Genomic DNA, 14,524 nt, shown 5'->3' with positions numbered 1-14,524 from the left:
TAAAATTAATTGTAATAAAACAATATTAAATAAAGAAGATGTAACACAGTCTACGGCATATTAATCCAAAAAATATACCAAAATGCGTTTCAGCAACGATTTAAGACATATATATTCGTATTATTTGTACTTATACGTATATTCTATAGTTTTATGGAGTATAAAATGCAACCCCGAATCCAAACTTACTATCATAACATATAAAAAGACATAGTAATATTCGAGCGTTTTAATTTTTCCTAAGAATAATTAGATTGATAAAACATTTGAATCTATTCGATTGCTACGAGTACTTAGTAGCTTTTAAATATTTATATAATAATATACTTAAAACTGATATATTGTCCACGTAGTTGAAGTAGTGCACATAAATGAAAATAATACCCATACTGCTTTTCTAATCATTCCTTATATAAATATAGGATATCTGGTCCAAATTCAGATAGTGTAATAAATAAAGAAAGCAATTCATATAGCGATGCAAATAGCGATTTAACTATAAGGAAAGCAAAACATCAAGAAGCTTCATCTAACTCATCTAACAATTTGCACGAATGTATAAAAGGAGCACATAATGAGTAACTATTATCATTAACTACAATACATATAAATAGATTTATGAATTAAGCATCAAACTGTCCATATACAAATATAATCTGTCTACTACGTGAAACATTCATTTATTGTTTCATCAGTCACTTCTGTAATGTGAATAGCCAATCAGAAATTATTTTTTCAGAGAAGCAGCTGACAATTTAATTCCAATTCGTCGCTGGATACGTGGACATTACTCAAAATTAACAAGAAATAATGAAGCAACATGCAATCATTGTAATAAGAAAATTAATGTATCTATTACGCACTTAATTTTATTACATACGCATTTGGTGATATCACATCCAGACAAATTAACAGAAGAAGAGAAGAAAGAAGTTAAATTTCATTGGACTTGGGACTATTTTACCTTAAAAGACGATACAGGGACAACATGCGTAATTTGTAAAGCAACAATTAATTGCATGTCGCCAACGAATTTAAAAAGACATTTAAAGCGAGTTCACAAGTAAGTACACTCCATGTATACAAAAAATTAATAAACGCACTGAACAGTATAAAATTAATTGTGATAAAACAATATTAACTAAAGAAGATGTAACACAGTCTACGGTACATTAATCCAAAAGTATACCAAAATGCGTTTCAGTAACGATTTAAGACATATATATTCGTATCATTTGTACTTATACGTATATTCTATAGTTTTATGGAGTATAAAATGCATCCCCGAATTCAAACTTACTATCATCACATACAAAAAGAAGTAGTAATATTCGGCCATTTTAATTTTTCCCAGGAATAATTAGATTGATAAAACATTTGAATCTATTTGATTGCTACGGGCACTTAGTAGCTTTTAAATATTCATATAATAAAATTCTTAAAACTGATATATTATCCACGTAGTTGAAGTAATGCACATAATTGAAAATAATAGGTATATTGCTTTTTTAATCGTTCTTTATATAAATATAGGATATTTGGTCCAAGTTCAGATAGTGTAATAAATAACGAAAGCAATTCAATTAGCGATGGAAATAGCGTTTTAACTCTAAGGAAAGCAAAACATCAAAAAGCTTCATCTAACTCATCTAACAATTTGTACGAATGTAAAGAAGGAGCACTTAATGAGTAACTATAATCGCTTATCATTAACAACAATACATATAAATAGATTTATGAATTAAGCATCAAACTGTCCATACAAATATAATCTGTCTACTATGTGAAACATTCATTTATTGTTTCATCAGTCACTTCTGTAATGTGTATAGCCAATCAGAAATTATTTTTTCAGAGAAGCAGCTGACAATTTAATTCCAATTCCTCGCTGGATACGTGGACATTACTCAAAATTAACAAGAAATAATGAAGCAACATGCAATCATTGTAATAAGAAAATTAATGTATCTATTACGCACTTAATTTTTTTACATACGCATTTGGTGATATCACATCCAGACAAATTAACAGGAGAAGAGAAAAAAGAAGTTAAATTTCATTGGACTTGGGACTATTTTACCTTAAAAGACGATACAGAGGCAACATGCGTAATTTGTAAAGCAACAATTAATTGCATGTCGCCAACTAATTTAAAAAGACACTTACAGCGAGTTCACAAGTAAGTATACGCCATGTATACAAAAAATTAATAAACCCAGTCAACAGTATAAAATTAATTGTGATAAAACAATATTAACTAAAGAAGATGTAACACAGTCTACGGTACATTAATCCAAAAGTATACCAAAATGCGTTTCAGTAACGATTTAAGACATATATATTCGTATCATTTGTACTTATACGTATATTCTATAGTTTTATGGAGTATAAAATGCATCCCCGAATTCAAACTTACTATCATCACATACAAAAAGAAGTAGTAATATTCGGCCATTTTAATTTTTCCCAGGAATAATTAGATTGATAAAACATTTGAATCTATTTGATTGCTACGGGCACTTAGTAGCTTTTAAATATTCATATAATAAAATTCTTAAAACTGATATATTATCCACGTAGTTGAAGTAATGCACATAATTGAAAATAATAGGTATATTGCTTTTTTAATCGTTCTTTATATAAATATAGGATATTTGGTCCAAGTTCAGATAGTGTAATAAATAACGAAAGCAATTCATTTAGCGATGGAAATAGCGTTTTAACTCTAAGGAAAGCAAAACATGAAAAAGCTTCATCTAACTCATCTAACAATTTGTACGAATGTAAAGAAGGAGCACTTAATGAGTAACTATAATCGCTTATCATTAACAACAATACATATAAATAGATTTATGAATTAAGCATCAAACTGTCCATACAAATATAATCTGTCTACTATGTGAAACATTCATTTATTGTTTCATCAGTCACTTCTGTAATGTGTATAGCCAATCAGAAATTATTTTTTCAGAGAAGCAGCTGACAATTTAATTCCAATTCGTCGCTGGATACGTGGACATTACTCAAAATTAACAAGAAATAATGAAGCAACATGCAATCATTGTAATAAGAAAATTAATGTATATATTACGCACTTATTTTTTTTACATACGCATTTGGTGATATCACATCCAGACAAATTAACAGAAGAAGAGAAGAAAGAAGTTAAATTTCATTGGACTTGGGACTATTTTACCTTAAAAGACGATACAGAGGCAACATGCGTAATTTGTAAAGCAACAATTAATTGCACGTCGCCAACTAATTTAAAAAGACATTTAAAGCGAGTTCACAAGTAAGTATACTCCATGTATACAAAAAATTAATAAACGCACTGAACAGTATAAAATTAATTGTGATAAAACAATATTAACTAAAGAAGATGTAACACAGTCTACGTTACATTAATCCAAAAGTATACCAAAATGCGTTTCAGTAACGATTTAACACATATCTATTCGTTTTATTTGTACATATATGTATATTCTGTAGTTTTATTGGATATAAAATCCATCCCCGAATTCAAACTTACTATCATCACATATAAAAAGAACTAGTAATATTCAACCATTTTAATTTTTCTGGAGAATAATTAGATTGATAAAACAGTTGAATCTATTTGTTTACTACGAGTACTTGATCGGTTTTAAATATTCGTATAATGAGCTTCCTAAAACTGATATATTGTCCACGCAGTTGGAGTAGTGTACATAATTGAAAATAATACCTATACTGCTTTTTTAATCCTTTCTTATATAAATATAGGATATTTGGTCCAAGTTCAGACGGTGTAATAAATAACGAAAGCAGTTTATATGGCGATGCAGAGATACAACTCTAAGAAGAGCGAAACATCAAGAAGCTTTTTCTAACTCATCAAACTCATCTAACAAGTCGTACGAATGTATAGAAGGAACAGGAGCACTTAACGAGTTATTACAATCACTTTGTTACAATAAGTATAAACAGACTAGAGCTCGAAATACCCGAGTACCCACCTGTCTGCTCCGTTATTCGTACATGCATATCTGTGGGCGGGAATCTAAATTTCACGTTGTCCGGATTCCTTTCCAAGCTTTAAAATAAACAATATCGGTTTTAGGCGATTTTAAGCAGCGTCGCCTTAAAGCCAGAGCGCCTTGGAATCCAGCAGCACAATCATTTAAATGTTTTAAATAATCATTTAGAAATATTGAAAATTTTGTTAGGAAAGTAAATTTGCAAACGTTGCATCATATGAACGTAAAGGAGTTAAAAACGACTGACTCTTGTACTTTTTTGTGTCGCGCTTTTTTTCGCCCTGACTAGGCATATCTATAGCGTGTACCGACCAGTCACTCATTAATAAAGGAAATAAAAGGAAAGTGGAGCGAAGTCTCAAGAAAAAGAGAGAGAGAGGAAGTTTTATCGGCGATCATACGCGGCAAAAGACATGGATTGCGTTCCGAGTTACGCATGAAGCATCATTTGTTTTTGTTTTTTGCCAATTAATAAAGAAGAATAAAACAATACATGCTCTTCATGCGTAACTCGTAACGCACTCATGAGGGTGACTTTTTACTGCACGTGGTTTGCTTTCCATTGTTTTCGTTCCAAAATGAGAAGTCGCCCTGATGCGAAAATGTATCGTTCAATTTATTTTTACATATGTTCGTGTAAGACATGTAAGATACATCATATTTGTTACGTAAATTTTAAAGTTATCCTATTACGTTCAATTATTCATAATAAAAATGCAGAATATAATTTATTCTATATTTAAAAAGAATTGTCCATTATACATAATTTATAATACAAACACGGCCGTGCTTTACAAGTACATATATATTATACATTGATATTTTGTGTGAATTAATTATATTCGAAATTTTGTCATGTATCTGTATGTGTAATATTTGACAATCTAGCGTACATTGGAGGCACCTTTATGTACTAGATAGGGGGAGCGCTTTCTAAAATATTTGATAGAGCGTTAAAAATGCTGGAACCGGCCCTATAAATAGTCTTTATGACATAAACATGGAATTTTTTATACAAATATAACTATTATGTGAAACGTTCATTTATTGTGTGATCAATTACTTCTATAAAAAGTAGCTGATCAGAAGTTATTTTTTCAGGGAAGCAGCATATAATTTGATCCCAAGTCATCGCTGGATACGTGGACATTACACACAATCAGCAAGAAGTAATGAAACAACACTCAATCAATGTAATGAAAAATTAATTTGTATGTATTAGCCATTTAAATACTTTACATAAGCACTTGGTAGAAGCACATCCAAATAAATTAGCAGAAGAAGAGAAGAAAGAAGTTAAATTCCATTGGGTTTAGAACTATTTTGCCGTAAAAAACGACACAGAGACAACGTGTAAAGAATATAAAGCAACAATTAGGTGCATACGTGCATTGATTTAAAAGATTTAAAAAGAATTCACAAGTAAGTATCTTCCATGTATTCCAAAGGTTAATGATATTACCCGCGTGCCTGTGTGCATCATGTTTTTATCCTTGTTGTTAATCCTGTTAAACATTGTTGTTAACCTTGTATTAAATAAAACCGAAATGGTGCCCGAGAATACTCGGATGATGTTTCTGATCGTAGTCAACAAAAAAAAATCCCATCGCTTGCTGTAAGATGGATTAATAGTTGTATCTCGCGGTGTTGTTTTTTAAATTATAAATCTCATCGAAAAATTTCGAAAATCTACAAAGATTCTAATTTTAATATATAGTTGTACTCATCCTGGCGTAAAAACATTTACTTAAAACTACGTAGATTGATATAAATTAAATAGTATTGGTTATCAAGGCCCATTAGCGATGAATCAGTTCATGAGGTAACATGCCTTTTTGGAGTTAATCACAAAATATTGGTGTAAATAATAGGTGCAATAAAATTTATATATTCACATATCTTAGTCAAAAATCATAGGTACGTTTCGATCCCTGATTACTACTTGGGCGGTTCAAGTCAAACCGGAACTGTTGTTCTTATGTTCATGAGAATAAAAGTCCCGGTTTGACTTGAACCATCTACGTTTATAGATTGAGACAGGATTTTGGAAATTATTAGTTTTTCATAGATATTCGTAGTGGGATGCAGAGCGGTATTATTTGTTTGAAAAATACCTAGAAATCTTCCGCTCTCAAACAACGCCACTCTAAGTCCCACAACGAATATCTATGAAAAACTTATGTTTTCTAAGACAAACAAACCTCACTTTACGTTCCACTAGGAATATCTATAAAAAATTAAGAATTTCTAAGATCTTGTCTCAATATAGTCTTTCTATGCTTTTTCGTAAAAACTTTTTCTCTGCCAGTGTAATCTGCTGTAGTTTACTGTATTTAAATAAATATGAAAATGTGAAAAATTTTATAATAGTAGATCAAAATAATTTTACCGAGTTCGTAGAAGACTCCTAAGTATAATAGATAAATATACACTTTTTGCAAACTTTTTCCAATTCAAAATTCTAGCTTTTTTAGTTAAATTTTTGTAGCATTTTTGAATATTTTAGCAATTATTTTGTGAAGTTTACTGTAGTACAACTTTATTTTTTTGTAGAATTTTGTAGAACTTTCTTTGCCAGAAAAATTCTTATATTGATCATATATTTACATCCATAGCAGCTGTTAAAGTATCAGTCGCATAACTATCGACTAATATAATTATAACATTAAATGCCAAATATTTTATCACTTTATCAAATTTTTATGATCGTCTATATCTCAACACAGATTTGCACCGAGCGCTTTAAATTCAATGGATCGTTTTGTGGAAAGTCTTTCCGATACAGATTCGGCAGAATATGTAGAACCAACTAATTCAGATGACGACTTATCCTTTAATGAAAGCTTTGACCTCCTTAGACAACATTAATTTACGCCATTATGTATAAAACAACTACATTTATTGACGATTTCAAACCGAATGAAAATCCATTAATGACACCTTAATGCATCAACTTTCAACATTTAAATTCATCTTGGTTTATTTCGGTATGATTTTTCGTTTTCGAGATATAATAATATAGATCTTTCCCCATGTAATACATGAAGGAGATATTTTATTCCGTTTTAATTCTATATGTGTGGAAGTTCATTTGTACACGAAAAAAAGACACAGCTATAAACTTCATTGTAGATTCAACTGTAGATTCAGCAAATCTACAGTCGTACTACACAGACAGTCAATTTTCTATGTTAAAGTAGCAAAGTTGACAGCTGAATAACATTAGCGATTTGTTAAACCATCAAATCTTCTTAGTTACAGATATTGAATTCGCGGAGTAAATTACAGGATTACTGTACCTCTCAATTAATTTTTTTTCCGTGTACTTACTGATTTATTGTACTATATGTACGTAATCGAATCATATTATAATAAATCAAAGAACAACGTGAAATTAACAAAATAAATTATGACTATTTAATATTATTACCTCTTGAAAAAAATGTACCGAATTGAAACAGATTGGGTTTTTAAGTTGAAAACCGTCAAAATATTCGTTTTTGTACATTAATGTAAATATAACAATTCATAAAAAAAATCAAATCTTCTTAGTTATATATATTGAATTCGCGGAGTAAATTACAGGATTACTGTACCACTCAATTTATTTTTTTTCCGTGTACTTACTGATTTATTGTATTATACTTTCAACCTCTTTCAACCTCAATTAAACCTTATAAACCTGTTTTGATACTTGTGCAATCAAGGATTCTTTTTAATTAGGATCTCTTTTAATATTACTTAATCTACAGCTTTTCTATTTAGAAAATTTCTTATGAACCTAAAAATAGGAAATCTTGCAACAACTGCCATTTACAGGTTCAACGTTGGAGCTCAATTCATTAGATTAGAACATATTATAAATCTCTAGAGTCTACATACGTCATCTTTAGAGTCTATATATGTCATAAAACTAAGGTTCAAAGTAGGAGCAAAATTTCGATTCGGGATAATTGCAAAAGAAATGTAATTATAGTTACTTTTCTTTTGCAATTATACCGAGTCGAAATTTTGCTCCTACTTTAAACCTTAGTTTTAATAACATATGTAGACTCTAGAAGCTTTATAATAGAAGGTTTAATCTATTGAGAATTGGGCTCCTACATTGAGTCTTTAAATGGCAGTTATCGGAAAATTTCGTACTTTTGGTTTAAAAGAGGTCATCGGTCAAATCTCTTAAAATTCTCCATAGATCCTCTTCAAATCCATACTTCTGTATCCTTTAATTAAAATTTAAATAATTTAATTACTTTTAATTGATGTCGTCTTGTGACATTATAATTACGATACAAATTATTTATTTTTATATTAAATGACATCTTATAAAATTATTTCATTGCGCGTATTATGGTTATATACAGGGTGTAGAAAAAGTCTCGGACCCCTTAAATATCTTGAAAAGTAATTATTTAACCTTGGATGGCCACTAAGGTCAAATTAAGGTCAAATCGATTTTTTTAAACGAAACACCCTATTTTTGATTTTAGAATCTAATAGCTGAGATCGGGAGCTTTCCAAAATATTATAATAAAGCCTCTTTTTAATCAGTACTTTTCAAGTTATAAGAGTTGAAAGTTACGGAACCGCCGGCAGTAGCATTATCTAAGGTATTACGTAGAGATTGCCCGACTGGATTTATGAGTCATGTATGTGCCCGCGAATGTCTGTATCTCTATCTCCTCCTCCCTCCTACTCTTTCCTTCTCCTTTCCCCCTTCCCTCCTACTCCTTTTCATCCCCTCTCCCTCCTTCCCACCCTTTCAACAAAGCTGGAGACTACATAAGCTAGAGATCTCTCCTATCAAGTTCACTCTTTCTATGACCTGTGATTGAGAAGGTATACTTTTTCGTGATAATCCGTTCTGAGATTGCTTATCGCCATATAGTTATCTTTGTTTATAAAGTATTTATTTAAAATACTTTATAAGTATTTATTAAAAATACTTTATAATATGCTTATTGAACACGATATGTACACGTATATCCCTCTTAATGCGAGGATATGGTGGACGTAGGAGGTCTTACGCAAGCGACAAGACTTTTCAATCAATTTTTTAGAAATGAAGACAATAGTATATCTAAATCAACTGTCATTCGTTTGAGCATTTGTCATTACTTTAACTCTGCTCGCCTTATCCACCAGTTTTTAGTTACTTTCTCGGCTAGACCCCACCGAGATCTGGAACTTCGTCAAGTTATATCTCTGAAGGGAAAACATATTTTTAACTTATCACATGCAAAATTGATATCTCTAGAGTAAGACAAGAACAAATAAACAAAGATGAAACAAAAAATATTTTATTGTTAAATTACATCATAAAAAGTTAAAGTCTGAATTGCAATGTGAAAAATCGCATTAAATACGTCATATCCCAGTATGCCGAGCTAGTTCTAAAAGAATATTACATATTACAATCTGCTCTTACGATCTGACAATGAGCTAGACGATTATAAAACTTAAGACTGCATTTTTACAGAATTCACGAGGCATGATTTTAAATTCGTTTATTACTCGTTGACGCAAATCATTCAAATCAATCAAGATTTCGAAGTTTAGTAGTATAAATTTTTCCCTTTAAATATCCCCATAAAAAATAGTCGAGTGGATTTAGATCAGGCGATCGTGCTGGCCATTCATTGTAACCCCCTTCTTCCTATCCACCTATTCGGAAAAACTTCATTCAGATGTTGGCGTACTCGTAAAACGTAGTGGTGGCGCCCCATAATGCTGGAACCAAATGTCATTGAAGTTGTGACGAGCGATGTTTCGGATTGCCGGAACTATTTCATCTTGAAGCATGGCTAAGTAATTGTCAGCGTTTAAATTACCTTCAATAAAGAAAGGCCCAATAATGGTTTCATTTAAAAGTCCAACCCATACGTTGACTTTTTGTTGACTCTGAGTATGTGCCTTGTACATCCAATGAGGATTTTCATCGCTCCAATATTTGCAATAATGTCGATTTACATTCCCGGTTATCTCAAAAGTAGCTTCATCTGAAAAAATAATGTTGACTACAAATAAAAGATTTCTATCGATATTTAACATCATACTTTCACAAAATTCAATGCGACGATCAAAATCATCTTCACATAGTTCCTGCGCCAGATGGATCTTATATGGATGAAATTTCTCCTTTTTTAGAATTTTATGAACTGACAGGATCGATGTTGTGTTGTTGTGCAACTTTGCGAATTGAATTACGCGGATCTTCGATAAAAGACTGTAGAACATTCAATCTTTTATCAGGATTTGTCGCTATTGCTGGTCTATCTTGTCTATTACGGTCTTTTAAAAAACCCATTTCTTCAAAACGTTGTACAGTACGAATAACAGTCGATTTAGATATACCAATGTCCTCATTCCTAAAAGTTTGAATGAAAAGTTCTGTCACATGTGCGTAAGACCTCCTACGATCACCCTCGCATCATTGAAAGGGATATACGCTCCTGTTCAGTAAGCATTATAAATTTATATTGTAGTATTTTAAATAAATACTTTATAAACAAAGATAACTATCTGGCGATAAGCAATCTCAGAACGGAGTATCACGAAAAAGTATAGGGGAGAGTGATCTAAATCGGATCTATTTGCAGTTTTTGCTCTCTATAAGGCATAAATAAAGTCCGATCATAAAATCGAAGGTGCTGTTGGAAAGATCATTTAATTCCATTCATTTTTGCTTCAGATTATTTTGACGTATCTCTCACTTGTGTTAAACTATAATGGAAAATGTAAAAACTCTTTTTCCGGTCCGATTTAGAACTATTGGTTCCAAATCGGACCATCCCCTGGTTCAAATCGAAAACTCCTATTTTTATAGATTTTTAGATAGAATTTTAAAATATTTTAATGTATTTTTCTTAGTACTGAGTAAAAACGAGCAATTTGACAGTCAAAGATAAACATTTCTTTCGGAAAAAGAAAATACTGACTATTTATATTATTAGAATTGAAATCAATAAAACTCAACTAATCTGAGTCTGATGACTCGTGATATTTTACTGATTTAATTGCTTGGACCAGATCTAGTTAGTCGATCACTAGTAATACAACCAGGCCTAAGTTATTCACTGTACTGTCCGATTTGGACACGGGTCCTTTCGAACTTTGGAACAAATTTTAAAATAAACCGCAAAAGCTTGATCACGAAATGCTGGATATTTTTTAATTCTACACACTGTAATTATCTTAAATCAATTACTTTTCAAATTTTTAACACCTTTTAAATAATGATTTACAAGAATTTTCTTTTTTAAAAAAATTTTCGCACGATGGCTGAAAATACATATTTGCCTTTATTTTATGAATGTTATGACAGAGAACTGCCAAACTGCTATCACATGTTCGGTGTCTTATAAAGACTTTACGTTGTAAATAGTACGCAAATCTGCTTAACCGTATTCATTTAAATTAAAAAGGTCCTATTTAGAACATGGTCCGATTAAGACCACTCTCTCCTACCTTCTCAATCACAGGTCACAGAAAGAGTGAACTTGACAGGTGAGATCTCCATTTTATGTGGTCTCCAGCTTTGTTGAAAGGGTGGGAAGGAGGGAGAGGGATGGAAAGAAGTAGGAGGGAAGGGGGGAGAAGAAGGAAAGGGTAGGAGGGAGGAGGAGATATATGTAGATACAGACATTCGCGGGCACATACATGACTCATAAATCCAGTCGGGCAATCTCTATGTAGTACCTTAGATAATGCTAATGCCGGTTCCGTAACTCTCATAACTTGAAAAGTACTGATTAAAAAGAGGCTTTATTGCAGTGTTTTAGAAATTTCCCGACCTCAGCTATTAGACACTAAAATCAAAAATACTTGACCTTAGTGGCGCTATTCAAGGTCAAATTGATAAGATCAGTCAGTAGAACATTTTCAACCCTACAACTTTTGTATAACACATTTTTCTCAAAAATGATTACATTTCAAGATATTTAAGGAGTCCGACTTTTCCTACACCTTGTATATTACGGTTATATATAGATCCACTGCAGAGAGTAAAGTATTTCAGTATTAATATTATGTGTATTATAAAAAATAAATTGTATCACAATTAATGTCGTAAGACTACAGCAGATAAGAGTCGGCTAGTTTAACTTGGGACGAGAGAGAGAGAGAGAGAGAGAGAGAGAGAGAGAGAGAGAATAATAAATCAAAATGTAAAAAGACATTTAAAGGTTCATGTTTTTTAATTTCATTTTATATTTTATTTTAAAGTTGATTCCATTATAAAACAGAATTATGTGAAAAATAAAATGTAACTTTAAAATGCAACAATAAAATGTATCTTTTTAGATAGAATTATTGCATATATAAAGTATAATGTATTTTTTATTCAAGGAGATAATTTTATATATGATAGTAATACTTTTTTACAAAAATATCATATGTCAAACAATACACTACTAATTCCGATAATTAATATTGTTACCGGTTGTGTATATATGAATATTAATAATCAAATGTATGTAGGGATTCTTGTCAATCTACAAGGGCTTGAATAAAATTAAAAACTAATATGAATTGACGATTGTATTTTATTTCTTTTCTTACAATGTCACAAAATAATAAATAATTATAATGATATAAATAATACATAGGTATATAATATATATGTTGCGTGTGTGTGTGTGTGTGTGTGTGTGTATTGTGTGTCGTGTGTGTGCGCGCGCGTGTGTGTATGGAGTTTTGTAATTGTAAAGTGCAAAATGAGTATTATAAATATAAAATAAAATTTAACTAAAATAATATCAAAAAGTTTGAAAAAATTTTCACAATACGAAACAAAAGTAAAATTTTGTCTAATTCAATATAGTATTTGACGAATTTAAATACGAGCTGTATATTAAATAGCATCAAAAGAGACGTAAATCTCCTAATAGAGGTCGAAAGCAGAAGAAAATCGAATCATTCGATTTGAGATTCGAACCTATCATAAGCCTGCAGAGTCTAAATACGTCCTAAAACGAAGGAGCAAAGTAAGAGCAAAATTTCGACTCGGGAGAATTTTGCAGTGCTAAATAGGAGCTGTTGATTAAATAATATCAAAAGAGGTCTATCTTAGTATTTTAAGTATCAAAATAGGTCTAAAAAGTCTAATTGAAGTTAAACAGGAGTAAAATTTCGACTCGGGTAAGATAATTTACGGAGATATAAGTGGAAAACGGAACAAAGTTTGATATAGTTATTGAGAAAGGTAACTGTAACTTCGTTATAAATAATAAGTTACTTCATGCAGGATGACCAGACGTCTGACTTTTTTCCCGACTTGTACTCTTTTTTAAGGTATCCGAGGACATCCGGCTAGGTTTTCAGCGTGTTCGGAGTGTTCCCTTTGTGGTATTTATTTTGCAAGAGAGCAAGAGGATTACAGACCACAAACGTACTAAATTATCTAACTATGATAGTGCCATTATATTGTAAAAATATTCTATCGTTTATGTTATAAATATATTATTATAATATGATAAAAATTTCCGTAAATGTGGGTGAATTGGCACAAGTGTAGGTGACTTGTGACAAATGTAAGCGACTTGAGCATGTATATTTGTTAAATTCAATCATGGAATCTATCCATAAGTCTCTAAAGGAAGTTTAAAATTTAAACTTCCTTTAACTTCACTTCCTTAGAGACTTATGGATAGATTCCATGATTAAATTTAACAAAAATAGGTGCTGTCCCAAGTCACCTACCCTTGTCCCAAGTAATCCACATTGACGGTACCATAAATTCCAAGGAATAAACAATTCTTCGATTACAGTTATTAATGTAACATTCTCTTTCGTCGACTTACAATCAAGTGATACATCTAAGAATTTTCAACTAACAATTAACGAGTTGTGGTAGGAGAAGTGTAATTAAGTGAGAAACAATAGATTCAGTACGAAAAAATATTCATCCGGTAAGTTTGCCATATCGCTTTGTCTATTCAAATCCAAATGACTGTTTTTTTTATATACATCATTTCTGATACGTTTTCTTTCCCATACGAAGGTTCATTGTATAAACTATATGTACATTCTTCCACTCAAATTTATGCTTTTTAAATAACCTATGTACCGAAATCACTGAGAGAAAGCCACTTTTTTTATTTATATCTTTAATACGTTCATTTACTCTTGTTTCTAATTTTCTTCATCCTACATACATAGCTTCACAATTTAGACAATAAATTTTATAAAGTACGTCACATTTTGACATTCTTTTTAATCCATCTTTAGCAGTTATAATAAATAATTATTCGATTTGTAAGGAATAATAAAAGCTGTACGTAAATTAAATCTACTTTTAGTGATAGAAAATTTATTAGAAAACTTATTAACATACATAGCATAGTGAAAATTTATATGATAAATCATTATTATTTACATTGTATTTCTTACTATTAATATGATACATAATACTATTAATAATCGTGTTAAAAATAAAATTTAAGGAGTAGTACTTTAGTAATAATATATTTGTCTTTTTAATTTGATATTTTTTAAATGAAAACAAGGGT

General features: G+C 30.7%; 1 protein-coding gene across 1 annotated transcript; it reads right to left on the bottom strand.

Annotated features, from left to right (window-relative positions):
- Positions 1–9,402: 9,402 nt before the first annotated feature.
- On the bottom strand, positions 9,403–10,268 carry LOC108725960 (uncharacterized). The gene is made up of 2 exons (XM_018453296.1): positions 9,848–10,268; positions 9,403–9,746 (listed from the first exon to the last, which is right to left on the bottom strand). Exons 1-2 carry the CDS (start codon positions 10,251–10,253, stop codon positions 9,700–9,702), a joined length of 453 nt encoding a protein of 150 aa, XP_018308798.1. The 5' UTR covers positions 10,254–10,268; the 3' UTR covers positions 9,403–9,699.
- Between the last annotated feature and the right edge of the window lie 4,256 nt (positions 10,269–14,524).

Source organism: Mycetomoellerius zeteki, unplaced genomic scaffold, assembly GCF_001594055.1.
Source record: "Mycetomoellerius zeteki isolate Tzet28-1 unplaced genomic scaffold, Tzet1.0 scaffold376, whole genome shotgun sequence".
Classification (NCBI taxonomy): Eukaryota; Metazoa; Arthropoda; class Insecta; order Hymenoptera; family Formicidae; genus Mycetomoellerius; species Mycetomoellerius zeteki.
Note: the sequence above shows the minus strand (reverse complement) of the source record. Positions and strands in the feature narration are given on the sequence as shown.